We start from the raw sequence: 25,127 nt of genomic DNA, 5'->3' as shown, positions 1-25,127 counted from the left end.
TCCCCAACCACTGCCTTCTTTTTTTTTAATTGATTCGTCCTAAACCTCTGTGCTTCTTTCGATCGATTGTTCCAGCCTCGAAGGATATATATTCACCACGCGCGACAGTTTGGGGAGCCTGTCGACGACATTGTCCTCGGCCCGATCTCAGACACGGAGTGAGTTGAGTGAGCGGGCGAACCAACGCTGGTTAATGGAAAGCGTTACACTTGGTAGAGCACCGGGGCGTCACAGTGCATGCGCGCAATTTAAATTTCCAAGATGCCTCAAGCTGCAAGATGGGTGGGTTCTCCCTCAATCCGAGGACGAAGAGAATGGGTGCGCATGGTGCTTTTGACTTTCAGTCTGCTGGGTTTACAGTGAGTGTTTTCCCCCCTCCCCTAAGGAACCGTTCTCCGCCATTTCCGCCCGCTCGGGACAAGGAATACAGCAATAGCAATCTATCTGACTTGCTTCTTGTCGCTCGCAGGTTTACATGGGGCATTGAGATGACATGTACGTGATTTTTATGGGGGCAAAAACCTTCGCAAGCGTTTCTAACTCGTTCGTGCGACTTAAGATTGCACGCCCTATCTGCTTCAGCTCGGCCTCACGAAGTCTAGGACGTCGCTGGTCTGGATTGCTGGTCCGCTTTCCGGGTTGATCATACAGCCGCTTATTGGTGTGATCGCTGACCGGTCTCGCTTGAAATGGGGTCGGCGGAGACCATTCATGCTCGTGGGATCGGTGGTGGTCGCAATGTGCCTACTGCTGTTGGGGTGGACAACGGAGATTGTCAGGATGTTCGTCAAAGATGCCGAGAAGGTACCTGCTTTGCTCCTGTTTTTTTGGTGGCATGCGACGGCTTAACATCTTCCTAGGCCAAAAGCACTACTATCGCCATTGCCGTTCTGAGCATCTACGCGGTAGATTTTGCAATCAATGTTGGTATGTGCTGACTTACCCTGCATCGAGCTTTCCTCGGTTAACCGCACAGCAGTGCAAGCGTGCTGTCGCAGTCTCATAGTCGATACGTTGCCGATCCCGCTTCAACAAACTGGTTCAGCATGGGGTATGCCTCCTCTCCTTGCACTACCAAGACTGAAAACTAAACCTCAGCAGCAACCCGGATGACGGCCATTGGACAGCTTATAGGTTATGTGATCGGCTCGATTGACACTGTCAAAATCTTTGGGACTGCTTTTGGCGATACGCAATTCAAGCAAATGACGGTCTTTGCTGCGTTATCTCTAATAGCGGCAGTTTCTGTCACATCCTACGCGGTGAAGGAGCGAGTCCTGATCACAGCAAGGTACCTGAAACATAGCACGGTCTCTGAATCGTTACGCTTACTGATAACCAAACCTTAGGGACTCCGATGATAAGGCCGGGGCGCTACAGGTGATCTCCCAGTTGTGGAAAACAACAATGGAGCTGCCACCGCGCATTCAAGCGATTTGCTGGGCCCAATTTTGGGCCTGGATTGGTATGGTGCACTTTTGTCTCTGTTTATCAAGATGCTATTCTGATCGGAATGTATAGGCTGGTTCCCGTTCCTGTTCTACAGCACGACATGGGTTGGTGAGACATACTTTCGCTACGAAGTTCCCAAGGATGCGGTACGCCCAAGTGATATGCTAGGAGAGGTCGGTCGTGTTGGCAGTTCATCACTGGTTGTCTTCTCATCCATCACCCTTTTTGGAGCTGTACTTTTGCCGTTCTGCGTACAGCCACCAGACAACAAACGGCCGCGGTTCACACCACGGCCACCTCCCGGAATCGCCTCCCTATTGAAGAAAGTCCCCAGCGTCCGTCCGGACTTGCAGACAACGTGGTTAATCTCGCACATCATGTTTGCCGCCACCATGGTTTTTGCCCCCCTGGCACGATCGCGCGCTTTTGCAACATTTTTAGTCGCTCTTTGCGGTATCCCCTGGGCCATCAGCTGCTGGGCCCCTTTCGCCTTCATGGGGGTTGAAATCAACAAACTAGCCATGAATCCGTCTCCATCGTCCCGAGTGACCATGATTACGTCTTCGAGCATTCGTTCGGGCGGCTTCGCCGACCGAACAGCCACGGACACGGAAATGGACGTCCTCCGGCTCAACCACCACGATTCAGACAGTGACAGCGACGTGGAGGATGGCGGCTCTAGTGTCCCTTCGACAGGAGAGCTTGCGGGTATTTACCTCGGCGTGCTGAATGTATACACAACCCTCCCGCAGTTTGTGGGCACATTCATCAGCTGGATCGTGTTTAGTATCTTCGAACCGGGCAGCACCAAGCGCGACGACTCTGCGCAGGAATCGTCTCAGTGGATGAATCTGGATAAGAGCAGACCCAACGCTATCTCGATCTGTCTATTCATCGGCGCCATCAGCGCCCTCGTAGCTGTCGAAGCCACACGACGGATGCGCCACGTGATATGAGCTCATGCCCTCCAGCATTAAAGCACATCTTCATCCCACGCTCCCCCCCCCCAGCGAAAGATCTCATCCGTCGAAAAAGTGGCAAACCAGGTGAAATCCTGTACAAAACCTCTCAACGCGGTCGTCACATCTCACACATATACCCACGATTTCATTCTCCAATACCCCCTAATGCATAATGTTTTTATCTTCTTCTGCTCTACACATATCGACGCCGAAGCATCCAACCCCGGAAATGGCATGCATTGATACATACGCAACGATCTACACGATTATCTATCTCTTGCCCCCAACTCTTCCTCCCACTTGTCCAAAGATCTTTTGTTCGCAGAACCCACAAACCAACCATATACCGGCGGGACATGAGGTTCGACTGAATCCTTGATGGTCCTATTTCTTGTGCTGTTCCTATATACCGTTCTGTGCATGGACGTCAGTCAGGCTTGGATGACAGACATACTTCACGCCTTAGAGTTTTTGTAATAGATTTTTTCTGTCTGGCCTTGTTGTTTTTAATTTTCTCGACTGGTACTGAAGCTGAAGAATGGAAAGGTAGTGATTGGTGTGCTGCTGTTTGTTTCTGAATCTTGAGTTAGGGTAGGGATCTTCGGAGTAGGTTGGTTTTACTGTAAATAACGTGTGTTTGTACGATTAAGAGGTACAGTACCATAGCCCGGTTCTGTCTCAAGTAAGCGGGAGGCCATGACTTTCACCATCTGGAAACATATTGTGTACTGTATGTAGTAATCATTGAACGGTCAACCGGCATGGAGACTGAAAAGATGCCCGAGTAAGGTACAACAACAGTACACCTATACTCCCGGTGGAAGGTAAGCAAGCGGTGACGAATTTAGAGCTCAACTAACCACCGCTCCTGAAACAAGACGGCGGCGGAAACGTGGTGTACACCGATTAAGGTCGAAGAAGAGACGCACCAAATTACTCAGTATGATAGTAACGTTGCAAGTCATGTGATTGCTGGAACAAACAAGTACCAAATATGGTTCTCGCTACAAACAGATTGAGCTAGTCAGTCGAACACAAACTCGGGAATGAATAGCTGAACGCGAGTGGGAGATATCTAGATGCGCGTACAGACAAGACACCTTGGCATCCATCCAGACTCAATAGGATCAATACAAGCAGGAAAGGGATGATGGCCCTGGGTATGTAAGCGTAGGAGACAGAGAAAAATACATTAATTAAGAGGGTGTTTGTTTGTATGAACAGGCAAAAACTAAATCACATCAGATGCGCGGCGAGGTATATGTGCGGAAAAGACAACCAATATAGAAAGACAGTAGCAGAAGGTTAAGGCCGGAAGCATAGCATAACGAAAACGTTATCACGTGTGTTGGCGGATTCTAGGGCTGGTTGGCGGCTTGCATGTTGCCAGTCAGCTCGGCTACTCTGGCCTTGATGCGAGCAGCGCGCGTCTCAAAACCTACAAAGAGATGTTAGAAATTTGCTTGGAAAACGTTACAACTAGCACAAAGGTGACTTACTCTCTTCTTCGCTCGTGTTGTCATCGCTAGTGTAGTCGTTCTCCTTGCGAGCCTCCATCTGGGCGGCTCTCTCGGCGGCATTCTGGCGGATCTGAGCCCAACGGTCGTACGAGGATGGGACCGGCTTGGGGGGAGAGACAGGCTCGTCACCCGGGGCATGCGCCGAAGCATCGGTAAATTCTTCAGAAACAGGGGATTCGGGGACGAAGGCCGGCTGTTCCACTAGAGGGCCTTGATCGAATTGGGAGAATTCTTGGTCGGCAGCGGCTCGCTCTTTCGTGTCGATACGAGAGAGCGCGTCGTACTCGGCTTGGCGGCGAATCTTAGGTTGGTTGTCCGGCGATTCGGGGGCTTTAGAAGTCGGTACAGAAGCTTGAGTATCGGGAGCCATCTCAGGTTCCTTCTTCTCGACAACAGGCTCCACATCAGATTTCGGGGCCTCTACATTGGCCTTGGTAATCTCTGCAGCTGGCGCCAGCGGTACAGGCTTCTTCTTCAACGTATTGTTATTTGCTGGGCGGATAGGATGCTCCTGGGCTGCTCTCGCTCTATCCTCGAGGGCAGCACGAGCTGCTGCAACAGCCGAGCCTCCAGCGGGAGCGATCTTCACTGGGGGCTTGGGTTCAGGCTCGCTCTTCTTTTTGATCGTCCCGAACATGTTCTTGAACCCGGTGTTGCCCGTCTTCTTCTTGAGCTTCTGCCTGGATTCATCTGAATCCAATGATTGCTTGGGAAGAGACTCTGTCGTCGACAGATCAGCCGCAGCACTGGTGCTACCATTCCGACTAGCGTTGGGAGTAGAGTCGCTAGCAGGAATCTCTTTTCTGGGTACTGCGGGTTTGGGGGAGCTGGCCGGGGTGTCCTTAGGCAGAGGCGGGGGCGCCTGACGAGTGGTGCTCGGCGCTAGCGATGTCGGAGTGCTGGGCTGGTCATCTGTTGATTCCTTCACGTCGTCTGCCAAGGAACCTGTGCCCGCACGGCTGTTGCTCAGATAGGCGCTGCGGTAAGTATTCTTGTCATAATTGGTCGCCCATTTCATAGCCTGAGATGCCTCATTCATGATCGACGGCTGCAGAGTCATGATGGAGTTCGTCTTGGTGGAATATCGCGCATCTTGGGGCACGTTGGTTCTGGCGTTGGCAGCTTCTTGCTCCTCACGGTGTCGCCTTTGAAGGGCAGCGGCAGCCGCCTGAATGCGGGCATGCTGATCCGGAGCGATACTAGTCTTACTTGTCGGTGCTGTATTATCTGCTCGTTTGTAGGACTCTTCCATCGAGCTGACCTTCTTGGCCGAGGACTTGCGACGCGTAACACCCTTCTTTCGAGTAGAGAAGCCGAAGAACCGCTTCTTCTCGGCAATATATGCACCGGGATCAGGCTCAGGAGCGGCCCCCTTCACTTGTTCTTCCAGCACCAGCCACTTGGCATCTTTGATAATGGTCTCGAGTAACGCGCAGCGTCCGAATACCGCTTTCCGGTTGGTCGGTTCTTCACCCGCCAAGCTACTGATCCAAACCCACCAGAAGGAGTCATCCAGATCCAGAGTAGTGATGCTTGCTAGTTCAGCCGGCTCCGTTAGGGGTTCGTCATTCAAGCTGCGTTTGTGCGACTGCGAGCTCTGGACACGGACCGTAGACAAAGGAGGAAGAATCTTGTCCGGGGGCAACAGCAAGGGGCCACCGGGTCCTTTGAGAGCGGTCTCATCACCAAAGCCCGAGGACATGAAATCCGCCCAGGAAGGGGTGGTGGGCCGGCCCAGATCTCCAGTACCAGACTGGGGAGCGGATTTCAGGCTGCCAAAGTCATTTCTGGGTAGACTGAATTTATTTGCATCGTTGTTCGAATCCGACTCAAGTGCGCCTCCAAAGCCAAAATCTTCAAACCTTGACCACGAGGCTTCATCTCGGGTGGTAGTGTCCGAATCTGTCGCTGCGGACTGATTAGTTGAGGCGATAGATTTCAGTACACGGAGGCATTCGTCAGTGAGCGCGCGAACAGGGTCGTCAAAGCCAGCAAATTCCTGCAGGTGCCGGTCACTGTCTCTGTACTCGAAGTTCTTTGCGCGCCGCAGCAGAGCGAAGGGGGTAGGGGAGACAGTGTCAACAATCATCACCACCTTCGTTGTCGAGACCTGAAGAAGAGTGGGAGTCTCCGGCGGATATTCCGTTCCCTGAATCAAGCTCTGCAGAGCAATGGGTAGGGAGGAGATGGAGTTGATCCCACGGGGTTCTGGCGATAAGGAGCGTAGGTAGGCGAAAAACAGATGGCTTGTCGCATCCGCCGCGCTGAGGAAGAGTAAGCTTCCAGAGCCCTTGGTTCAATAAATGTCTCGCAACATACCTGGCCCAGTTCTTATAGGCGGCTTCGAAGCCAGTGCCTGTATCTGCGTGGTCAAAAGCCCACCATCCAGCATAGCGAGACAGTTTGCGGCCACCAAGGCCATTCGATTTACCATGTGCCGCAACAGCAGCGAGCAGGTCGAAGAAGTCGGTGATGATCTTCGCCCGAGCGTCTGAGTCAACACTAATCGGGATGAAAGTGGAGAACGCATCGCGAGCGAACTGAGAGTCTAGGTATGGTCAGCTGGCCTGATACCGGAGCCAGGGTGCCTCCATCGTCGCACCTTGTTCGCCAACCTTGAATAATTCATAAGCTTCCCAGGTCACGACACCACCTGGGAGTCTGCTCCAACACCATTTCAACACACTACATATGACCTATATCCATCAAAAGCGAAGAGTAAGAACCAAGTCGCGGTAGTAATCAGGACATTGGTTGAAGCCACTCACGATTGGGTCCGACAGCCGCAGATCTTGTGCCAATGCTTCTCCGTTTACCGGCGAGCCTTTCTCCACGGACTGGTTGAAATAGTTACGGATGAAGGTGCGTGCGGCGCTGGCGTCAGAGCTTGGGCGGAACGGTAGAAGAAGAAAGGGAGTTTGGAGAGCTGTCAAAGAAGAAGGAGGCAAGGATCAGCAAGTCGAGGAATGAACACAGGGGTGGACTAAATTTGGCATGGGAAGCGGGGGGTGGATCATCCGCCACAATGGAGGCCTACCTCGTGCTTTCAATTCCTGAGTACATCCGTGCAATAGCTCCTGGACTTCTTCTGGGGCAACTTCGGTTCGCTGCCACGCGTCTGTCCATGTGGGCTTTGCGGGGCCCTGATCTTCTACCTCGGAGGGTTTGGCGTTCTTCTTGGGGGTGTTGGCATCCTTACTGCGAAAAACGCGAGTAAAGAAAGGCATTCTGAACCGACACTTTTTGCGCGCCAGGTTTTCGGCGGGCGGACGACGCGATCCTCAGAGAAAGATAACCGGGGAGTGGGAGGGGAGGTGGTTCGGATAACAATGCCCAACAGCGGAGGCGCAGGAGGGGCGTGTAACCGGGGGTCACTAGCGAGATCCGATAAGAAAAAGTTGCGAAATTAACTAGACGAGTTGATCACGAAGTATGGCTAGCAGGTACACGGTGCAAGATTTGAATGAGGCGGAGGAATGATAAAAAAAAATGGAGGCGCGCGGATTAAGAGGAAAGCGACAACCCCCAAGGGGAGGGACAGCGGATGTAAACAGCGTCCTGAAGTAGCGATTCAGATCAGATAGCTCAATCAATTATCAGCGTCTACAGACTGGTCGAACGAATCGAGCCAAAGCGACCGAAAAGAAGGCGAGAAAAAATGGCCGAAGGCGATAGATGCAGCAGCAGCAGCAAAAGCAGCAGCAGCAGCGAAGGCCGACCAAGTGTCCAGGAAGGATCGCCTGCAGGGCGGGAAGCAATCAGGTTCGTAAATATGCCACCGCAGCGGCGACTGCAGCCACGATGGAGGAAGTGGGGAGGGTGAATTGCAGTTGTGACCAGTCAGTGGGAAAGACAAGAGGGAAGAAGAAAAAGAAAAGAAGAGAAGAGAGATGCAGTGCGGCGCAAAGCAAAGCAAGAAAAGCGGAAGAGGAAGAGGGAAGGAATGGGCAGATGGAGGAGATGAAGGGACCGCCGGTGATGATGAGGATCGACTGGGGTTGCCGTTTCAGGGGTTGGAAAATAACTAAGTCAGTCACTCAACCTGCAATCGTTGGTTGATACGCCCGCCATCCATGGTTCTGAATCGATGAAGAATCTCGAGCCTCATGCAGTGGCCAATTCCTCTTGCATTGGCAGTTTAAATTACCTTACCGATTAACTTACCGACTCACCGTCTCCGAACGTGGATCTGCCCCGACATGCTTCTACCTACAGTGCACAGGATGGATACAGTTTTAGTGATGCACGAGTTGGATGAAGCACGTCGATTGCCCGGTATATATAACTGACACATTAATTTGTCCTCAGACCCCGATCCCAACTGCAACACAGTCTCCGTCAGAAGGTCAGTAGACGGTAGTACAGCAGCAAATAATCGACATCAGCTGTGATCCATTGGGGGATCAATAGAATTGGACAACAATTCTAGGTTCAATGCCCGATTGATGGTTGTTCAATAATCCTCATAATCCTCATAATCCTCATAATATCATAATAATCCCCCAGCCTAAGACGGGTTCTGTGACTGGTCCAGGCGGGAAAACCCAATACTAACCTGGACCTAAACCCGAATGGGAGAGGCAGTGAAATGATAAGGTACTAAGGTCCGGTGCGAAGGCGACGGGAGAGTCGCCGGTGTATCCATGATCCATCCCTCCAGCCGTTAGTTAGCCAGTTGTCCGTACCCTAAAAGCTTTTTGAGGCTGACCCGAACAAGCAGGCAGGCGGTCAGGCTCGGGCCCTTTCTGGACCCCTCGGGGTTCACCAACCAGCTCAGCTTGTTCAACTCCATTCGCCCCGAAGTGAAACCATTCTTCCCCCAACCTTGAAGTGGGATGATGCTTAAGGTAGTAGCGTCGAGACTTTGGTGGTTGTGAGTGAGAATGTCAGTGGTGGCCTGTGAAACCCATTACATCCTTAGCCCCTTTCAGTGAGGGTCTACCACCGAGCAAGCTGGTGACATGACTCAAGGCAATGAGTGTATTGTAGTAGCAATAACAGTGACAGTCACAGTCAAAGGAAGGAATGGAGGCGGGGATCATGATGAGCTCGGACAGCATCTTATATGAACCTCAGCTGACTGATCGTCATGTTAGTGAGAGTAAGTTAGTTAGTTAAGGGTCTAGTTGTCTAGTTCTAGTCTACTCGGTAGTCATCTGTCAATCTGGATTCCGGAAGAATGGCCCTGCCTTGGGGGTCCTATAAATAACTACTCGTAGTAGCTGGGAGAGCGGGCGGCAGTCGAGAGCCGCCGTTGGCGAGCGGGTAAACGCCTGGGACTATCTTTAGAATAATCTTCTGCATCACCCGCGTGTTCCTTCCATTCACCTTCCACCCTATCCATTCATCCCATCATCAACAACTTTCAGCTTCATCAGCTTCATCAGCTTCACCATCATCGTTACCATTGTCCTAATTGTTACCCACTTATTCTCTCAACTCCAATTGCTGTTGACTTACCTGGAGCCGCACTCTTTGTTTCCCGAAGGTTGGTTATACCTGAGGCCATCCTTGCATCGGCTGCCTGACTGCCTGGCTTGTCTGGCTGCTGCTGCTGCTGCTTGTCTGGCCTGTTTCTCTTTTACTCTTTCTCTCGTTTTGAGCCACACAAAGCCACTCCCTCCCATTCCCTCCCACTCCCACTTTCCTTTGCGCGCCGCCCCCCCTTTGTCTTTACCGTCACACTGGCTTGTCTCATTCACATCGATATCCACATTAACCCCCCCATCCACTGTTTCCCCCAATTCTCAAACTTAACTCTCTTCTTACTGCATCTTTCCCCCCCCTCCTCCCCTCCCCCCCCAGTCCCCTCCCTCCCAAAAATAGCGCGCTCATTCCCAATCTCACCACACTTACTTACCCTTACCTTTTCTACCTTCCCTGATCTTCGTCATTCGTTCTTCTTCCTCTTTGTAGAAGTGGTTTCGAGGCTTCCCTATTTCTTACCTCTCGGGATATCGGTAAAAATTAATAATAATTTTCAACCTGACCGCGACCTGGCTCTCTGGTCGTCGCTCTCTTTCCTATCTTTCCCTTTTTCCTATTATTATTTTTTCTTATCTCTTCGCGTTCTGGAAATACCTTCATCGGGCGGCGCTTCCTTGAGTTTCAGTTCGCGCCGCTATTCGATTCGGACGAACTATTACTCCACTTGGCATATTTGTGATTGACCATTGTCGCCAGTGCCGCATAAACGCGCCTACATCCCTCATGGGTCGGAGAAAGATCGAGATTAAGGCGATCAAGGATGACCGCAATCGCTCAGTGTAGGTCTTTCCTGTGCAGCTTCTTGATGAGTTTGGGGTGATGGTATCACCACTATTTGCTAATCTAACTGACTGACATTTCTGTCGGTTCCCAGGACCTTTCTTAAGCGGAAGGGCGGTCTCTTCAAGAAGGCACATGAGCTTGCGGTTCTTTGTTCGGTCGATGTCGCTGTCATCATTTTTGGTCACAACAAGAAGCTATATGAATTTTCGTCCTGTGACATGCGAGAGACGCTCGCTCGATATCAATATGTGCGGTGGGCCCTCAGATTCTGACAACTCGTTGCTGCAGCTAACGCGACCCATTTCTTGCAGTTTGGACCTCCCCATGAACACAAAGGCCCGGAAGACTTTAACGGTAAACGCGACGATGACGACGACGAAGATGAGACGACACCCGCCCCCGAAGACATTCATCCGACGCCTCCGAATCCTCCCATGATCCCCGCCCATATTCCTGGTCATCCTGGCTTCCAACATGTCAATCACGCCCCGTCAGCTTCTCCACCCATCCCCAACGGGATGCCCTTTGATCCTCGTCATGGTACCCCTCAACCACAAGGTATCTCGAGACCGTCGTCAAGGAATCATCTGCGTCGCGTCAGCTCTAACATCGGACCTCAACAACATCATGCCACACCTCCGCCGCCTCCGCCGCCACCGCAGAACGGTTTCACGTACATGCCTAATCCATCCGTCTATAATCCAGCAGTTGCCCATCCCATGGCTCAACCTCCTCGTCCCGGTCAGTTTGCGCATTATGGCCCACCGGGGCCGCACCATCAGCCCGGGCCACCCCAGCATCAGCATCAGCATCCGCCCATGCCACCGCAAGCAATGCCACCGCATTCGATGGCGCCTCAATCGATGCCGCAGCACCTCGCACCGCATCCACATCCACATGCCATGACACCGCAACCACCACCCATGGCTATATCGCAGGCGCCGCATCACCCACCCGTACCACAGGTCGCCCAAGCATTTCTCACAGAACAAGGTCGAGCTTCCATGCCCCCAACATTTGCACAGCATGAGCCGCAACCGCAACCGCAACCGCCGCGGACGGTATCACTTCCCGAAGCGACCGCTGCGGAGCAGATGCCGGGCCCTCTGAAGGCAGAGGGAAGTCCTTCGCCTCCTCATCAAAGATCTCTATCGTCTAAGTCGCGCAGTATCTTCACCCCTATCGACGACCGCGGCTCAGTCCTAGCGCGTCACTTTGGTGTAGGCCCGCCCACATGTGAGCCGGGAGAAAATGCCCACCTCAAGGCGGAAGTTCCGCCGCTGGGAAATTCCACTGATGTAAAGCCACCCAAGCCACTTGCAGGGAAGGCCGGGAAAGCAGGGAAGGCCGGGAAGGTGCCACCACCGCCTCGAGCGGCAACGGAAACCCCACGCCCCCAGCCTGTAGCGGAACTAAAGCCACCGGCACGAACCAACAACGGCCAAATACCCCCAAAGCGCCCGCAACTGAAGGTGCAGATCCCAAGCGAGAATTCAGATAGAGGCAGTGCGACAGGCGAATCGTCCTCACGCGACTCGGCGGGTAATAAGACATTGACGCCGGCAAAAGCCAATCCAGATACTAGTCATTCGGGCGTGGTTCTTCCTCCGCCGTCACCATCCGCTGGCGCGATCCTTAGCGCGGGGGCCCAGGGACCACCGAACCCGTTTGCCAGACCACCACCGCCTCCCGGCCCGGCCGCGCAGAACAATGCCGCCTACAACAATAACAGCAATATTGACACGCCAATCTCGGCTCTGCCCAGTCGATTTGTTTCAGACGCACTGCTACCATCACCTTCCAGCTTTTTCCCCGAATGGGGATTCGGTCGCTCGGGTCCGGACAGCAATATGCTCCCAAGCCCTTTGACGTTCCCGACCCCGGCCGTGCAGACCGGACCTGGCTTCGGACGTGAAGACAACGATCAAGATAAGAAGCGCAAAAGCCCCGACAGCGGGCCGAGCGCTGAAGGGGTGATGAAAAAGCCGAAGACGTAAATTTTGGAACTTTGCGAGTTGTTGCGCATCACCAAGTTGACGGTCTCCCCCTATCTCATTGGCTCTGTTGTCTCTTCTTATCCCATGTTTTGAATAATGGCATTTACATGGCGTTAGTGAATTTACTTGTCAGGGGAGGAAGTTTTGGGCAATCCGTTTGTCGAAGTTAGTGTGTGTGTGTGGATGTTGTGTGTCTGTCACTCTCCTTTGTTTTAGGGTTGTCTTTTGCGGAACAACTTTATACCCCTTTTCCTTTAGTATCTGTCATCGTTCTCACTTTCCCTTTTTGTTTTGTCTAGCTGGGCTATATACTGTGTGGGTATTGCTTCGCTTTGCTATTGAGACCCTCAGATCTCCAACACACCTACTCCGCGGCGTACTTTCCTCACCCTGTGATTCTCCAGTTCGTTCGTCTCTGGAAACCGAGGGCGGAAAGCTTAAAAAGCCCCCCCCCCGGCGCGCATTGCCTCTTCCTTCCTTTCTGTGCCCTCTTAACTCTAATTCTTCTTTGTGTTGTTATCTTGGATTGCACCCGAGGGCGATAGTGCTGGTGATGGTGATCGGTGATCGGTGATCTCTTTCTTTTCTTTATGTCCAGTATTTTTTTTTCCATTTTCAATTTTTCCCTTATTTACTTTTTTTTTATTTTGTGTCAAAGAATGTATATAAAAGGTGGGGGTCTAGCTGGATATGGATATGTTTGATTAGGAAAGTGAAATAATTTGATCTCGCTTGATGCATAATCCACACCCATTTCCATTTTCAATCATGACTGGTCATATCAGATTCAGTGGTGCTGGATATCACAAGTATATGTGGTTTGTAGATGGTGAGTAGCACTCGCACATGGAGTAAAGTAAGTGCTGCCTGCGTATGCTGCCGCTTTTTTCTTGAAAGGCTCGCAATGCAATGCAATACAATGCAAACAACGCAATGAGGAAGGAAAAGAATCCCACCTCCCCCTCCCCCGGGCATTTGAAGTATATATGCCAATTTTGCCCTGAAATTCGGTCTTGGGGAAGAAGGGGAGAGAGGGGGACAATGGGAATATGTAGACATTATGAAGTAGAAAAGATATATGCTTCAACTTCTCCGGAGTTGAGAATTATTATCCTTGAGCATTTGCTCCATCCCGCTGGGATTTGAGAGCCAATAAAGGACAAGGAACGGGTCCACACTATACCTCCTCCTTCGGCTGGGGTTCGCCGTGTTGTTGCTTCTGCTGGGCCTCTAGGACGGCCTTGCGGGCTTTCTCCTGCTCCTCCAGGCCGGTCTTCGCGATGGTGTGGGCCTTGCTCAAGGTGACGGGGCGGACGAGCAGGCTCAGGGCCAGGCCGAGGGCGGCGATGGCACAGTAGAAGATCCACATGCGGCTGAAGGCGGTGGTGTAGGCGTCGAGGACGACCTGGCGCTGGGCCTTGGGCAGGGAGCGCAGGAGATCGCCCTGGGATCCACTGAAGGAGGAGGCGATGGCGTGGGCGTTGTCGGCTCCGACGGCGGCAGCGATCTGGGGCATGCGGCTGGCGAAGACATTCTGGTAGATGACGGTGCCAAGGACGATGGAGATGGCGGCGGAGACCTGGCGCATGAAGCCGAAGGTGGCCGTGCCGGCGGCCATGTCACTGGGGTGGATGTTGGCCTGCAGGGCGACGAGCGGGGACTGGAAGAGCGGGCCCGTGCCGATACCGCCGATGATCTGATAGATGATGATGCGCGGCCAGCTAGCGTAGGCCTTGAGGTCGATGAAGAGGCCGTAGCCGATCGTCATGAGGAGGAGACCGCCGGTGATGAGCTCGCGGTAGCGGCCGGTCTTCTTGATGACGACGCCCGTGGCCGCGGAGAAGATGGAGAGGCTGAGCACGGTGGGGAGGACGTAGACACCGCTGAGAATCGGGGACGCCAGAAGCACCGTCTGGAAGTAGAGCGGGAGGTAGTAGGACCCGGAGATGAAGACGAAGCTGTGGCAGAAATTGATCAGGAGCATGAGCACGTTGTGGAAGTTGTTGAACAGCCGGAGAGGGATCACTGGATAGCGCGCGATCTTCCACTCATTGATGAAGGCGACGACCCACGTCACGATTCCGAAGATGATTAAGCAGATCACCGTGGCCGACGCCCAGGGGTAGCTGACGCCGCCATATTCGAGGCCGAAGAGGAACATGAGCGTGCCGCCGATCATGAGGAAGGTGCCCGACCAGTCGATAGAGCGGAGTCCTGCAAGAAGGGGCACTTTGCTGGCTTCGATCTTGAGGAAGAATATGAGGATGACGAGCGAGAAGCCTCCGATAGGTACTGAAAATCAGGTGTTAGCGTGGATATGGATTGATTTGCATAAGCAATTGAAAGACCTACAGTTGATGTAGAAGCACCACCGCCAGGTTACACTGGTGGTGAAAGCACCTCCGATAATAGGACCCAGGGCCCCTGCAATGGCCCAGGTCGACCCAAAAATGCCGTAGTACATCGGACGTTCCCTGCAAACAGTCAGTCTACTAAGCCGGCCAAGCCCTCCGGAGGGTTGCTGCTGGAATGCCCAAGGCGAGGTTATACTAACCGAACACTGAACAGATCCGTCACGCAAATGTTAGCTAGAACGATGATTCCACCCCCGCCAACGCCCTGAATCGCTCTGCCGGCGATGATCATGGGCAGGTTCACTGCCAACGCGCAGATGAGACTGCCCACCAAGAACAAGAAATTGGCAATCAGGATGATCTTTTTCCGGCCCCAGACATCACTGATCTTACCCCAGAGGGGAACACAGGCGGCGTTCGCCAGCATGTAGGAGGACGCAATCCATGAGTACCCACCCTCCGATGCATGGAAGTGGTTGGCAATAGTGGGGAGTGCTGTCGAGACAATTGTCTATGAAGCGAGGCACCAGAAAGTCAGTAGACTGGCGATCAAGACCCAGGGATCCAGAAGACCTTACCATGTCCAGAGCTGCCAAGAACAGAGCCAACTATATGTGACATTAGCGTGCTGTCACAATGTCCGAGCCGGAGTGGATAGTAAAGTGGAGAGAGAGATGGATTAACATACACAAAGAGCGGTCATAACGACCAAGATCTTCTTCTTCCCCAGTTTCTGTGCCTGAGAGGGCACGCGATCCAGCGGGGCGCTAGCAGCAGCCACAGCAGCCTCATCCTCTAGCGTTCCATCATGATGGCCTTTCTCTGTTCCGACGGGGATTTGTTCATGCGAGGCTGTTCGTGAGGGGGGCCTGACAGCGTCAGGCTTCTCCGACCCAGCTCTGTAGGAAGATGAGCTTGTTTCGGATGGTGACATGCTCTCCGCAATCATCGGACCCTTGTCCACTGCAGTCTCCTCAACGTGAGGGTGTTGATGACCCGTCATGACTTAGTGTATAATATCCAAATTCGACAAAAGTAGACGGGAGAGAACCTGAAGAACGAGAGAGAGAGAGAGAGAAAGGAAAAGAGGGGGAAAAGAACCGAGGTTTTTTTTTGGCCGCTCTCTTTTTTTCTCTTGAGTTGGATTGGAAGGACAGAGCAGAGACCGCAGAGCAAACCGGGTTGTTTCCCTTTAGTGTTGACGATGGCGGGCGAACCCCGACGGTTGCAGCAAAACTTTGGGGTTTGATTTAGCGGGTGCTCCCAGGCCTGTTTTTCTTTCTTTTCTAGAACTGTGGCGCGTGTCGAAGTTAGCTAAGTATGAGATAATGAGAGACAGTCTCAAGTCAATTTTAGATTGCTCAGCATTTTAGCTCTAAAAGCAAAAGCAACTAAGCTACCACCTTTTGTTTTTCTTTTCTTTTTTGCTGATCCTATTTACGTACTCCGTATTATCTTTGAGACCGAGACCGAGACCGAGACTTTTCGCACTTTAGGCGTCGGAGATAAGGTCGGCTTTGTGGTCCTCAACCCCCGAAAAGGGTAACTTAAGAGATGAGAACAGAAGGGAAAAAAAAAGGGCCTCGACTTTGGAGCGGTCCCTAAATTGAATTTTGGTTCCAGTTGGAGTCATCATCACCATCATCCTCTTCTTCGGGTTGGAACGTGGATCGTCTTTTTATACAATAACTTCTTACCATTGGGTCCGCAAGCGACTAGTATAGAAGAGAGGGGGGGAAAAAAAGTCAGCTGCAGGGCGGAGAATTCCAGTCAACCCCACGAGGCTTGGTTGATTTCCATCTTCATCTTCTCGGACTGTCGGACTTTTTGCCCGCCGACGCCGAGCTTTCTGATGAGTCGATGAGATGAGTCGATGACTTGATGATTTGATACAAACCACCTGCAAACTGTATGCCTGCCTGCCCAACAAAACCGACTGGCTCTCACCGCATAGACTATCCGTGACGGTACAGGTCATAGCCATAGATAGCCTGGAGCCCGGAGCTGACTGCCTTGTGCAAGGCCGAGATCCAGACTCCAGACTCCATCACCGCCCGATGTTCTAGGCAGGTGAACTGTATACTAGTCACTCCCGTCTGGACAAGAAGTACTGTACAGTACCTGGCACTTCTCTCATAAAATCAAACATTACCTAGGAATGTTCTTCACAAAGAAAAAATAATCTCTTCTTAGCCCACACCCCCTCTATCACCATGTCCATGTATGCCACTGGAAGAGAAATAAATAGGGTATATAATGTACAATGACGGACACATCATGAAAAGAGTGCGATAATCGATCATCTCCACCTTTACTATGAAATCACCCCCAACTCCACGCCTTCCATCTAATCCTGTAACTGAAGAATCTCTGCAACACGGTAACATATCACACACACGCGTCAGCAATCTGTCGGTTGCAATACCGCTTTTTTTTTCTGTCTTCGTGGGGGGCTGCGTGCGCACTTACCTGTCAAAAACTCCTCGAAGCTCACCGTAATATACCCATCCCGATCGTCGTCATACCGTTTGAACACGTCGGTCATGCGACGCAGACTAATGCAGGCCTGCACAAACAGGTCAAAACTCATGCCATGTTTGCCATAGGTGTGCCCGTTCATCTGCCGCCCCTTGCTCTCGAAGGTGATGAACATGACCTGCACGAATCCCGGGCTGAGGCGGTACCCGAAAGCGACCAGCGCGTTCTCGAACTCGGGCAGGCTAATCCGTCCGCTCCGGTCCACGTCGAACCGATCGAAGAGCTCCCGCCACGCCGCCAGATAGCGCCAGAGGGAGACGAACTCGTCGAACGAGATCGTCCCGCTGCTGTTGCGGTCGAACATGCGGATCATCATCTTGACCGTCTTGGGGTGGAACGAGGTGTAATCGCCGTTCACCAGTGCAGAGCCCAGCTCCAGCTCCGTCAGCGCCCCGGAGTGCGAGGTGTTGGCGGCGCGGAACAGGGGGTACAGCTGCTGTGGGTCATCGTCGGGGACCGAGAGTGGAGGAGGGTGTGGGGATTGCGGTGGACGCGACGACGGAGGAGGACGATTGCGCACGGGCTGGGAGGGAGGTGGCCCAAAGCCGTAGTTCTGGGGAGGGGGCGAGGGGTGTAATGGGTGCGGACGCTGTTGAACAGGAACGGTCGGCGATCGTCCGCCGTGGTGAGTCTGTTGGGCAGGCGCTGGGTAGCGCTGCGGGTTGGCGCTCGGCGCTCCGGACACTGGCACGCGCGGAGGCACTCCGCTGGGGGAATGGTGAGAAGACTGTCGTGGGGGTCGTGGGTGAGCTGAGCTGCTCGTCTGCATAGCACCGAGCATCTGCGCAACCTGTTGTCGTTCGCCTCAAGTCAGTAGCTGCGGGGTAGAGAAGTAGATCAACCTGCATCGTCCGGGTTCCTGCGTACCTGCTCGGGCTCTGCGTGACTGTGCTCATCATCCTCACATATTAGCGACAGTTGCCCAATGTTTCTGGCGGGCTTATCTTGGTTCTCAACTCACGCTGGCAGCGCATCTGGATTGTAGGACTGATTGTACGCCATGGCGGCAAAGGCTGACTGACGTAAGGGCGGCGGGCGCAATCCGAGCGACAGGCGTCAAAACGGGCAGCGTAGGTTTGAATTGACCCAATCCTCCAAGCACGACCAGAAGGTGAGGTAAGATATTTAGTTGTAAAGAATTTTGGAGTGGAAGGCAAGGACCGAAAGGAGTTCGGGGAGAGAAAGGAATTATTAGGCTTTGGCCATGCAGTTAGTTGTTAAGTTAGCGACCAGATTCGTTTTTGCGGACCTGCAGAGCGGAGCCGTGGGGCGGCGGTTTAGCAGGAATCGCCAACCGAATTCAACCATAAAAGGGGGCAGAAGAACGCGGTACACATACTCATAGGTACTCAGTAGTAGAAAGTCCGTTTAATGGGCGCAGATGATCCGTCAACCACTCTAAAGAGAAGAAAAGAATTCAAACCAGTTGCCTTCTGCACAAGCAAGGTTCATTGGCTTGACCTTTGTCACTGAAGGGGGGTGAAGGTTAAAACTGCGAGCGGAACGAAGGCAGATCAGGCCGACTGAAAGAAACTCAGCCCTATATCCGACACAGCTTATTTTTGAAGCGGTTGGCCCACGGGTTCCATTCCAATTTGTGGTGGATCCCACGCAAAAGAAAAAGGCATCTGTGCTACTTCTGAATTCTATACAAACTAGGATTGAGTCGCTGAGAGGCTGTGTTCAGAGACAGTGGTTCAGAAGATTAAAGACTTCGTGTCAAAGAATGCTCAGCCTTGCGATGTCATTCGCAGAGGCCACAAGACCGGGAAGCCTAGGCGCCGTCACGAACCTCCGACCAACTGCTCCAGCCCCTCCTTCTGTTCATTCAAAATAGACGCGATCTCGTTCCAAGCAATGTTCTGAAACTGCTGTCCTTCCGCTCCCGTTGTCAACGCGATCGATTCGCTGTTCTTTGTTAATAAGCACCCTGTAACCGTGGACAGGTCCGAGGTAGACTCACTCTAGATAACCATCGTTTCTCCAACACTTCCCATGAGACTCCACCCCTTGGTAAGTGGCACTCACCAGCGATCGGCTGCCTTGCTCAGCTGTGCGCGCAAAGAGTTTATACGCCAGCCAAGACAGCCATCGCTCGTAAAATCTACGATACTGCCGCCCGAGTGACGAGGCACAAAACCCGGGACTTACGGAGTTGATGATCACGGGCACCGTCCCGTCTTCCTGGCGAACCATACCGGCAGCCATCTTGAGCATATACTCGAGCAAAAGCTTGGAGATCCCGTACTGCCGGCGGCCTATGAAAATGCGGGGATCGTTCAGATGCTTGAGTAACGGCTCTTCCGTTCGGAGGCTCTGCGCCTTGACCCGAACGAACTGTTGGCTGGAGACCACTGTAAGATGTGTTGGCTGCGTCGGTGTCGAACTGCGTCTCAGCTTGGGGAGGAGGAGGAATGCCAGTAGGGATGTCGAGAGAGTGTTGACCTGCAGCGTCTCCTCCCATCCTTCCGGCGATACAGTGTAGTCTCGATTCCATAGACCCGCGTTGAGGATTACAATATCCAACTGGTCCACTTCGTTGTTCACACGCTCGGCGAAGCTCTTGACGCTCTGGAAGCTGTTCATCTCCAGCTGCCACACTTGCACCACACCCGGTCTATCGGTGCGTCGTTCAAGCTCCGCCTTGGTCGCTTGGCCTTTTTGCAGGTTACGACTGCCTATGATGAGTGAGTCCACGCCCAGGCTGAGGAGCTTGACAGCTGCCTCGAATCCCAGTCCGGATGTTGCTCCAGTCAGAAGCACCGTCTTCCCTGCGAACGACACCTCGCTGGGATCGACCGGGATATTGCGTCGCGACCGACGTAGCCGAAATAGCCCTGCCATGACGAATGTGAAAAGACACAGCAGTATGGCCTTCGAGGTCGACATTATACGGCCGAGGAGGACGTTGCCAAGGTCTCGAACAAGGCTGGTGTAGCAGATCCAACCGATTCAAATTGAGCAGGTTCGCGTAGTGATTTCCAGGACGTGGCCGTCTCAAAGCTGATGATTAGCCGCGACGACTGGACGTTGGTGATAGCTGCCAGCTGAATTAAGCGTATTGCTAAAGCCGGGTCCGGTGTCTGGGCCGGCCCCGCTGAATCTCCCCGAGACGAACAAGATGATGGAGACTGCTGGAGCAGGAAACGAATACGAGAGCGAGGGTGCGCAAGCTCTGCAGCAAAGTCCGAGCAAGGATGGGATGGATCAAGCGGGGCTTCTGCAACTGCGATCCGCCCCCCTGACAAATTGGGGTGGTCGATTTGCCTTTGTGAGGCTCTGCCTGTAATCCATGCAAATGGGACAGAGGAGGTGCAAATTGCTCACGTAAGGCTGGGGTAATCGATCAGAGCTAACAAGAAGTACCTGAGTAAATCTACAAAATACAATTTCCGTCGCACCGCCCTCAAGTGACTTCCCGAGACAATGCTGCAAGATGGCGAGATCCAGACTGGAATTGAAGTCATCGATCGGGGATGACAAACAATGCAAACATGCGGAGTAAAGACATGTGTGGGCACGCTCGGCGGCGGGTGATTTCTCATCAATCGATTATTGAGAGATTTAGTTAATCGGTGGTGATACAACCATTGTGGTAGCTGCCTGTCTGCTTGCCTCAGATTCTGGAAAGAACCGAGTAAGTCAACTTGGAGACTTGCACTCTGGCTGCTTCACTTCACCAACCTAGTTCTCATCGATTCTAATTACAGCTTTTTGCCTAATCTCCATTATCCATACGACAAACATTATTATAGACGAGGTTGTACTCAGTAGGTCAACCCGTATCTCCGCCCAGAAAACCACCCGAGCCACATCTCTAAATTCAGGATCCAGGTTGAGGCGTTGGAGATGGGCTCGGCTGAGCAAGGGAGCGAGACTCCCAGAGACGGCCGGACATGGCGTAACTACTTCCCTAAAGGCGACCTTTGGGTGTTCGGATACGGGTAAGCCTAGCCGTTCAGCGGCCGCAGGATGATCCCTGGAAACAACAACCAGTGGCTACAACCAGTGGCTGATGCAGGGCAGGAGTTTGATCTGGAAGCCACCGCCGCATTACGGTAAGTAGAGCATATGTCCATGATACTAGGAGTGTCTCATTTCCATTCATAGTGCAGATAGGCTAATCTCTGCTAGACCAACGGGTTCCCGGCTACATCAATGGCTATGTGCGGCGCTTCTGGCAGGTTTGTCGATGCATATCTCTTGCCTGGCGGTTGTGATGATTGTGTTTCTCAATGTGCAGATAAACTTACTGGCGATGTCAATTAGGCAAGGTGGGCCAAGCTATTCTTGAGAGATGACATGTCAGGGCTGACAGGCCGCGTCTAGTACCGACCATCGTGGCACTCCAGAGAACCCTGGACGAGTTGTGACAGTGATCGAACGGGAGTTCTGGGAAACGCTGGATGATCCGGTATGTCTTCTCGGTATCTTCAGCGGCCGCAATCGGCCAGCTATAACCATGAAATTCTGTTTGCTGCCAATCTGCCTATTTGAGATGGTTCACTCACAGTTTGAAACAGCTGGCGCACCTTGAAAGCTCACCGACGGCCACGGTTTGGGGTGCTGCATATCATATCCCTGCTTCCCATGCTGAGGAGGTACACGATTATCTCGATGTCAGAGAAATCGATGGTTACACCGTCCATTACACCCCTTTCCATCCCATCGATACCCGTAAGGAGCCAAACGCAGAAGAATCAACATCATCTCCAATCGTGTGTATGGTCTACATCGGTCAACCAACCAATCCGCAGTTTTTGCGGGATCCAGCCCGGCGAGAGCAACAAGATGTGGCCGAGGTGATAAGTCGCAGTCAGGGACAGAGTGGTAAAAACACTGAATACCTGTATCTCTTGGAGAAGTCGCTTGACGGACTCGGGCTGGGGAGTGCCGATGTGCACGTTACTGATCTGGTGCGACGGGTCAAAGCCCTCGAGGGCGTGGAAGAAGCGGCGGCAGAGGAGGCCAAGGCGGAACGGGATATAGAGGAGGCTCTCCATCCATCCAAAGCAGAGGCTCAGCAATGATTTCCACCTGCTGAATAGGCCCATTCGACCCGTGTTGTGTCAATGAGCTGTATCATTGCTGTTGCTGCTGCTGTATCCTTGGAGTGTTTCTGGCTTATGGCAGATAGACCGAATTAGAACATTCTAGGTAGAAAAGATCATCTTAACTTCTTTAAAGGTGTTATGGGGGTTTATGGGGCAAAGAAAGCGTTGCAGTAAGAGAGTGTCGAGGGTGGGTGAGGCGTGCCTCCCACGCTAGCTGCAAACCCGCTGGTCTTACGCAAGCAGGCGATAAGGACAAAAGGAGGGTCTTTCCCGTATGATCAAGCGAGACCAGAGGATGTGGTGCAGTGATTATCCAGGCCCGATTCATTGTTGAGCCGGGCTATCTGGTGTGAGGATGTGATGTATGCAAGTAGACTAGCTTTCCCAGCCAAGGAATCCTGCAAGATCGACCAGCAGTCAGTATACCGTTAGAAACTTGCAGACAGAGACAGGCCGATCATTCTGCATTCAGCTGAGGCTAGGGAGACGCGGTCTCTCCCTGCGCTCAATTTGTTCGATCGTGCATTGCGATTGATTGCTCGTGCTTCCGACAATCCCCAGTTCCAGGATGATGATGAAGAACCACTGCTGTCACCTGCACCTGGTACTAATGAAGAAATCCTTCCTTGTTGGGCAAAAGTGTCACAAACAAACCAAACCCTGAGGAGTCGCAATCTGCATGCTCGCTCCAAAGGTCCTTATCCAGACGATTTGCAGATCCGCACTGAATGCGCCATCATGGATGTGTACTGTACATACAGTACGAGTATTGAGTGGTAATTTCGGCCCCTCCTTCCAGGTACCAATGAGGGGTGGAATATGGAGGAGGTCACTGCCGGTGATGAGCCGGTGATGAATCTCTTAGCGTCTCCGAGGTTCACAGGTTGCGCATTTGCCTCCCCCTCATTCATAACTTACCTTACCTACCTTCAGTCTCTCGCTTGTTATGAGTAACTTACTGAGTACCTTTGAAATGAGGTGCTGTACAATACGGATTACTGCTCAGCTCTTTCAGCTCCTTCAGCTCCACTATCTATTGCCTCTTCTAGCTCTCTCCCAACTCTCACCAATTCAGCCTGTACTGTATGTTAACTTACTGGACATCAGTCATCACCAGTTAGTCACAATTACCCCTCCCCCTCCCCTCCCCCCGGCCACTTCTGGACCACTTGCATATCCCTAGCTCTCTCAGAACAAAAAGAAAAGAAAAGTGAAAACAAAACACAAAAAGAAAAGAAACGGGTAAAAAAGAAAAGAAACCTACTGAAAAGACAAACACTGCTCTTTTGCATTTGGACCAATTCTGCCGCGGTGTCAGACTACACCACCACCTTAACTTACTACCTACTGTATTATTACTACTACTTTCACTCAGCCCTTCCTCTCCCCTCAGGCTCCCTCTCTCCCTCCCCCCCCCCCCCGCTTTAACCCAGCCGCGTTGTCCGTCCTGTCCTGTCCTGTCCTGTTCTCTCCCTCTCCCTCTCCCTCTCCCCTCGGCCAACTCGCGCTTGCTGCATCTGCCCACTTTGCTGACCGCAGTCTTTTTTCGCCAGGAACAAAATCCTCCTTCTTCCACTCCCCTCCTTAATTTTTTTCCTTCAACTCTCTTCGTTGAATCTCTCCCCATCTAGGTTTAACAGACGAGTAGTCTTGCCAAGGTATGTGTCTTCTCGTTTTTGTTCAGAGCATCCCTCGGAGCGATTATCGGCAGTCATCCTCATATCTGGCCAAACCGGGTCGGAGGGGATCTTCTGCAGAGTTCCCTCGCACCAAAGGCACACTGTCGCAAGCACGCTCGCTTTCCACTGTTTTTTATTCGTTCACATCCGACTCTGATTTTACATCCTCGTGCAAAGTTCCTGTGGTGTGAAAGCAGCGTTAAACACCATCCCAAGCATCTCGACTCTGCGCTCTACCTCGGTGCTCCTGATTCCTCGGTACTAACCCAATATTCGCGCAGAACCCTACTTCTCCCTCCTCAAAATGTCTAAGCTCTTTGTTGGGTAAGTTTGCACCATTTCATGTATCTGGCTTCCACAATCAGATAGGACTAACTCAGCATAGTGGCCTGGCCTGGCACACCACTGATGAAACCCTCCGCCAAGGTTTCCAGGACTTCGGAGTCGTCGAGGAAGCCGTGGGTGTCCCCTTTTCTGCGCTAATGTGAGCCGCAGCATCTAATCAAATTGTTCTCAGGTCGTTGTCAAGGACCATGATACCAACCGCAGCCGTGGTTTCGGATTCGTCCGGTTCGCAACCGATGAGGATGCCGACAAGGCTATGGAGGCCATGAACAACCAGGAGTCAGTAACCTCTCCTCTTTCCCCTCGCCCTTTTTTGACCTAGTACTCATCCTCAACAGATTCGATGGTCGGGTTATCCGAGTCGACAAGGCTTCGGAGCGGCCTCGCGGCGGCGCTGGAGGTGGCGGTTTCCACGGCCGAGGTGGCTACAACCAGCGTGAAGGAGGCAATGGAGGTTACCGTGGTGGTTACGGTTCGTCATCCATCCTCCGCTCGACGTGGTCTCGAAGTATCAGCTAACCCAGATTACAGGTGGCGGCGGTGGCTATGGCGGCGGTGGTAGTAAGTCTAAGCTTCTCTTGACATTCGCCTCACAGTCTCACTGATGAAAAGATTACTAGACTGGCGTAGCCCCCAGCAGCAATCCTACGACTCGAACCAGAATGCTTGATTGCCTGCGCCGTGCATGTCGACCCCCAGATGTCTTGCCCCCTCTCTCCTTCCCTTTGACCCTATTTATTCCATGCAAACCCTGCTATTAGTCCCCAGGGGTTTTCAGGCAGGGATGTGAATACGAAGGAACGAAGTCCCGAATCTGTTATGACGGTTACCCAAGAATGACTGGAACGATCACTGCCCCTGTTATGCTCCCTTTCTCTTCTTTTGAGGCCTCATCTCTGCTGTTCTGCCCTGGCTGTCTCTCAATCCGGACCCTCCCCCTTTTGCGGTTGCTCTCT

General features: G+C 52.5%; 8 protein-coding genes across 8 annotated transcripts; 4 read left to right on the top strand and 4 right to left on the bottom strand.

Annotated features, from left to right (window-relative positions):
• Positions 1-261: 261 nt before the first annotated feature.
• BO72DRAFT_374836 (putative sucrose transporter) lies at positions 262-2,408 on the top strand (the record flags this gene model as incomplete). The annotated part of the gene is made up of 8 exons (XM_040941148.1): positions 262-359; positions 470-495; positions 560-804; positions 861-927; positions 977-1,051; positions 1,102-1,291; positions 1,350-1,465; positions 1,522-2,408. 8 exons carry the CDS (start codon positions 262-264, stop codon positions 2,406-2,408), a joined length of 1,704 nt encoding a protein of 567 aa, XP_040802606.1.
• A 955-nt stretch (positions 2,409-3,363) lies between these two features.
• Positions 3,364-7,385, bottom strand: BO72DRAFT_65448 (uncharacterized protein). The gene is made up of 6 exons (XM_040950590.1): positions 6,972-7,385; positions 6,703-6,860; positions 6,537-6,630; positions 6,254-6,482; positions 3,914-6,198; positions 3,364-3,852 (listed from the first exon to the last, which is right to left on the bottom strand). Exons 1-6 carry the CDS (start codon positions 7,159-7,161, stop codon positions 3,773-3,775), a joined length of 3,036 nt encoding a protein of 1,011 aa, XP_040802605.1. The 5' UTR covers positions 7,162-7,385; the 3' UTR covers positions 3,364-3,772.
• A 2,468-nt stretch (positions 7,386-9,853) lies between these two features.
• On the top strand, positions 9,854-12,394 carry rlmA (SRF-type transcription factor RlmA). The gene is made up of 3 exons (XM_040950588.1): positions 9,854-10,200; positions 10,296-10,452; positions 10,516-12,394. The coding sequence occupies exons 1-3, from the start codon at positions 10,145-10,147 to the stop codon at positions 12,199-12,201; spliced, it is 1,899 nt and encodes a 632-aa protein (XP_040802604.1). The 5' UTR covers positions 9,854-10,144; the 3' UTR covers positions 12,202-12,394.
• Positions 12,395-13,378: 984 nt separating this feature from the next.
• BO72DRAFT_375145 (MDR family MFS transporter) lies at positions 13,379-15,504 on the bottom strand (the record flags this gene model as incomplete). Its single annotated transcript, XM_040941169.1, has 5 exons — positions 13,379-14,493; positions 14,554-14,675; positions 14,756-15,066; positions 15,134-15,163; positions 15,244-15,504. The coding sequence occupies 5 exons, from the start codon at positions 15,502-15,504 to the stop codon at positions 13,379-13,381; spliced, it is 1,839 nt and encodes a 612-aa protein (XP_040802603.1).
• Positions 15,505-16,956: 1,452 nt separating this feature from the next.
• BO72DRAFT_374947 (EF-hand domain-containing protein) lies at positions 16,957-18,095 on the bottom strand (the record flags this gene model as incomplete). The annotated part of the gene is made up of 3 exons (XM_040941159.1): positions 16,957-17,883; positions 17,961-17,979; positions 18,055-18,095. 3 exons carry the CDS (start codon positions 18,093-18,095, stop codon positions 16,957-16,959), a joined length of 987 nt encoding a protein of 328 aa, XP_040802602.1.
• A 782-nt stretch (positions 18,096-18,877) lies between these two features.
• Positions 18,878-19,937, bottom strand: BO72DRAFT_374850 (putative short-chain dehydrogenase/reductase family protein; the record flags this gene model as incomplete). Its single annotated transcript, XM_040941150.1, has 2 exons — positions 18,878-19,001; positions 19,057-19,937. The coding sequence occupies 2 exons, from the start codon at positions 19,935-19,937 to the stop codon at positions 18,878-18,880; spliced, it is 1,005 nt and encodes a 334-aa protein (XP_040802601.1).
• Positions 19,938-20,699: 762 nt separating this feature from the next.
• Positions 20,700-22,203, top strand: BO72DRAFT_65123 (gamma-glutamylcyclotransferase). The gene is made up of 7 exons (XM_040950587.1): positions 20,700-20,863; positions 20,928-21,037; positions 21,120-21,151; positions 21,228-21,277; positions 21,363-21,367; positions 21,423-21,507; positions 21,617-22,203. The coding sequence occupies exons 2-7, from the start codon at positions 20,943-20,945 to the stop codon at positions 22,121-22,123; spliced, it is 774 nt and encodes a 257-aa protein (XP_040802600.1). The 5' UTR covers positions 20,700-20,863; positions 20,928-20,942; the 3' UTR covers positions 22,124-22,203.
• Positions 22,204-23,727: 1,524 nt separating this feature from the next.
• On the top strand, positions 23,728-24,895 carry BO72DRAFT_426196 (RNA recognition motif domain-containing protein). Its single transcript, XM_040942942.1, has 6 exons — positions 23,728-24,150; positions 24,212-24,284; positions 24,344-24,450; positions 24,510-24,643; positions 24,703-24,732; positions 24,792-24,895. Exons 1-6 carry the CDS (start codon positions 24,131-24,133, stop codon positions 24,839-24,841), a joined length of 414 nt encoding a protein of 137 aa, XP_040802599.1. The 5' UTR covers positions 23,728-24,130; the 3' UTR covers positions 24,842-24,895.
• The last annotated feature ends 232 nt before the right edge of the window (positions 24,896-25,127 follow it).

This window comes from Aspergillus fijiensis (genome assembly GCF_003184825.1).
Source record: "Aspergillus fijiensis CBS 313.89 unplaced genomic scaffold BO72scaffold_16, whole genome shotgun sequence".
Classification (NCBI taxonomy): Eukaryota; Fungi; Ascomycota; class Eurotiomycetes; order Eurotiales; family Aspergillaceae; genus Aspergillus; species Aspergillus fijiensis.
The sequence above is the reverse complement of the archived record's forward strand: the minus strand, read 5'-3'. Positions and strand labels throughout refer to the sequence as shown.

Bases quoted from the DNA above. Each gene is read 5' to 3' on its own strand.
- BO72DRAFT_65448 (XM_040950590.1), bottom strand. From the start codon at position 7,161: ATGCCTTTCTTTACTCGCGTTTTTCGCAGTAAGGATGCCAACACCCCC. The intron at 6,861-6,971 runs GTAGGCCTCCAT...CTTCTTTGACAG, and splicing joins TCAGGAATTGAAAGCACGAG to CTCTCCAAACTCCCTTTCTT. The intron at 3,853-3,913 runs GTAAGTCACCTT...ATCTCTTTGTAG, and splicing joins CAACACGAGCGAAGAAGAGA to GTTTTGAGACGCGCGCTGCT.
- rlmA (XM_040950588.1), top strand. From the start codon at position 10,145: ATGGGTCGGAGAAAGATCGAGATTAAGGCGATCAAGGATGACCGCAAT. The intron at 10,201-10,295 runs GTAGGTCTTTCC...GTCGGTTCCCAG, and splicing joins GATGACCGCAATCGCTCAGT to GACCTTTCTTAAGCGGAAGG. The intron at 10,453-10,515 runs GTGCGGTGGGCC...CATTTCTTGCAG, and splicing joins CGCTCGCTCGATATCAATAT to TTTGGACCTCCCCATGAACA.
- BO72DRAFT_65123 (XM_040950587.1), top strand. From the start codon at position 20,943: ATGGGCTCGGCTGAGCAAGGGAGCGAGACTCCCAGAGACGGCCGGACA. The intron at 21,038-21,119 runs GTAAGCCTAGCC...GATGCAGGGCAG, and splicing joins CTTTGGGTGTTCGGATACGG to GAGTTTGATCTGGAAGCCAC. The intron at 21,152-21,227 runs GTAAGTAGAGCA...AATCTCTGCTAG, and splicing joins GAAGCCACCGCCGCATTACG to ACCAACGGGTTCCCGGCTAC.
- BO72DRAFT_426196 (XM_040942942.1), top strand. From the start codon at position 24,131: ATGTCTAAGCTCTTTGTTGG. The intron at 24,285-24,343 runs GTGGGTGTCCCC...AATTGTTCTCAG, and splicing joins TCGGAGTCGTCGAGGAAGCC to GTCGTTGTCAAGGACCATGA. The intron at 24,733-24,791 runs GTAAGTCTAAGC...AAAGATTACTAG, and splicing joins TGGCTATGGCGGCGGTGGTA to ACTGGCGTAGCCCCCAGCAG.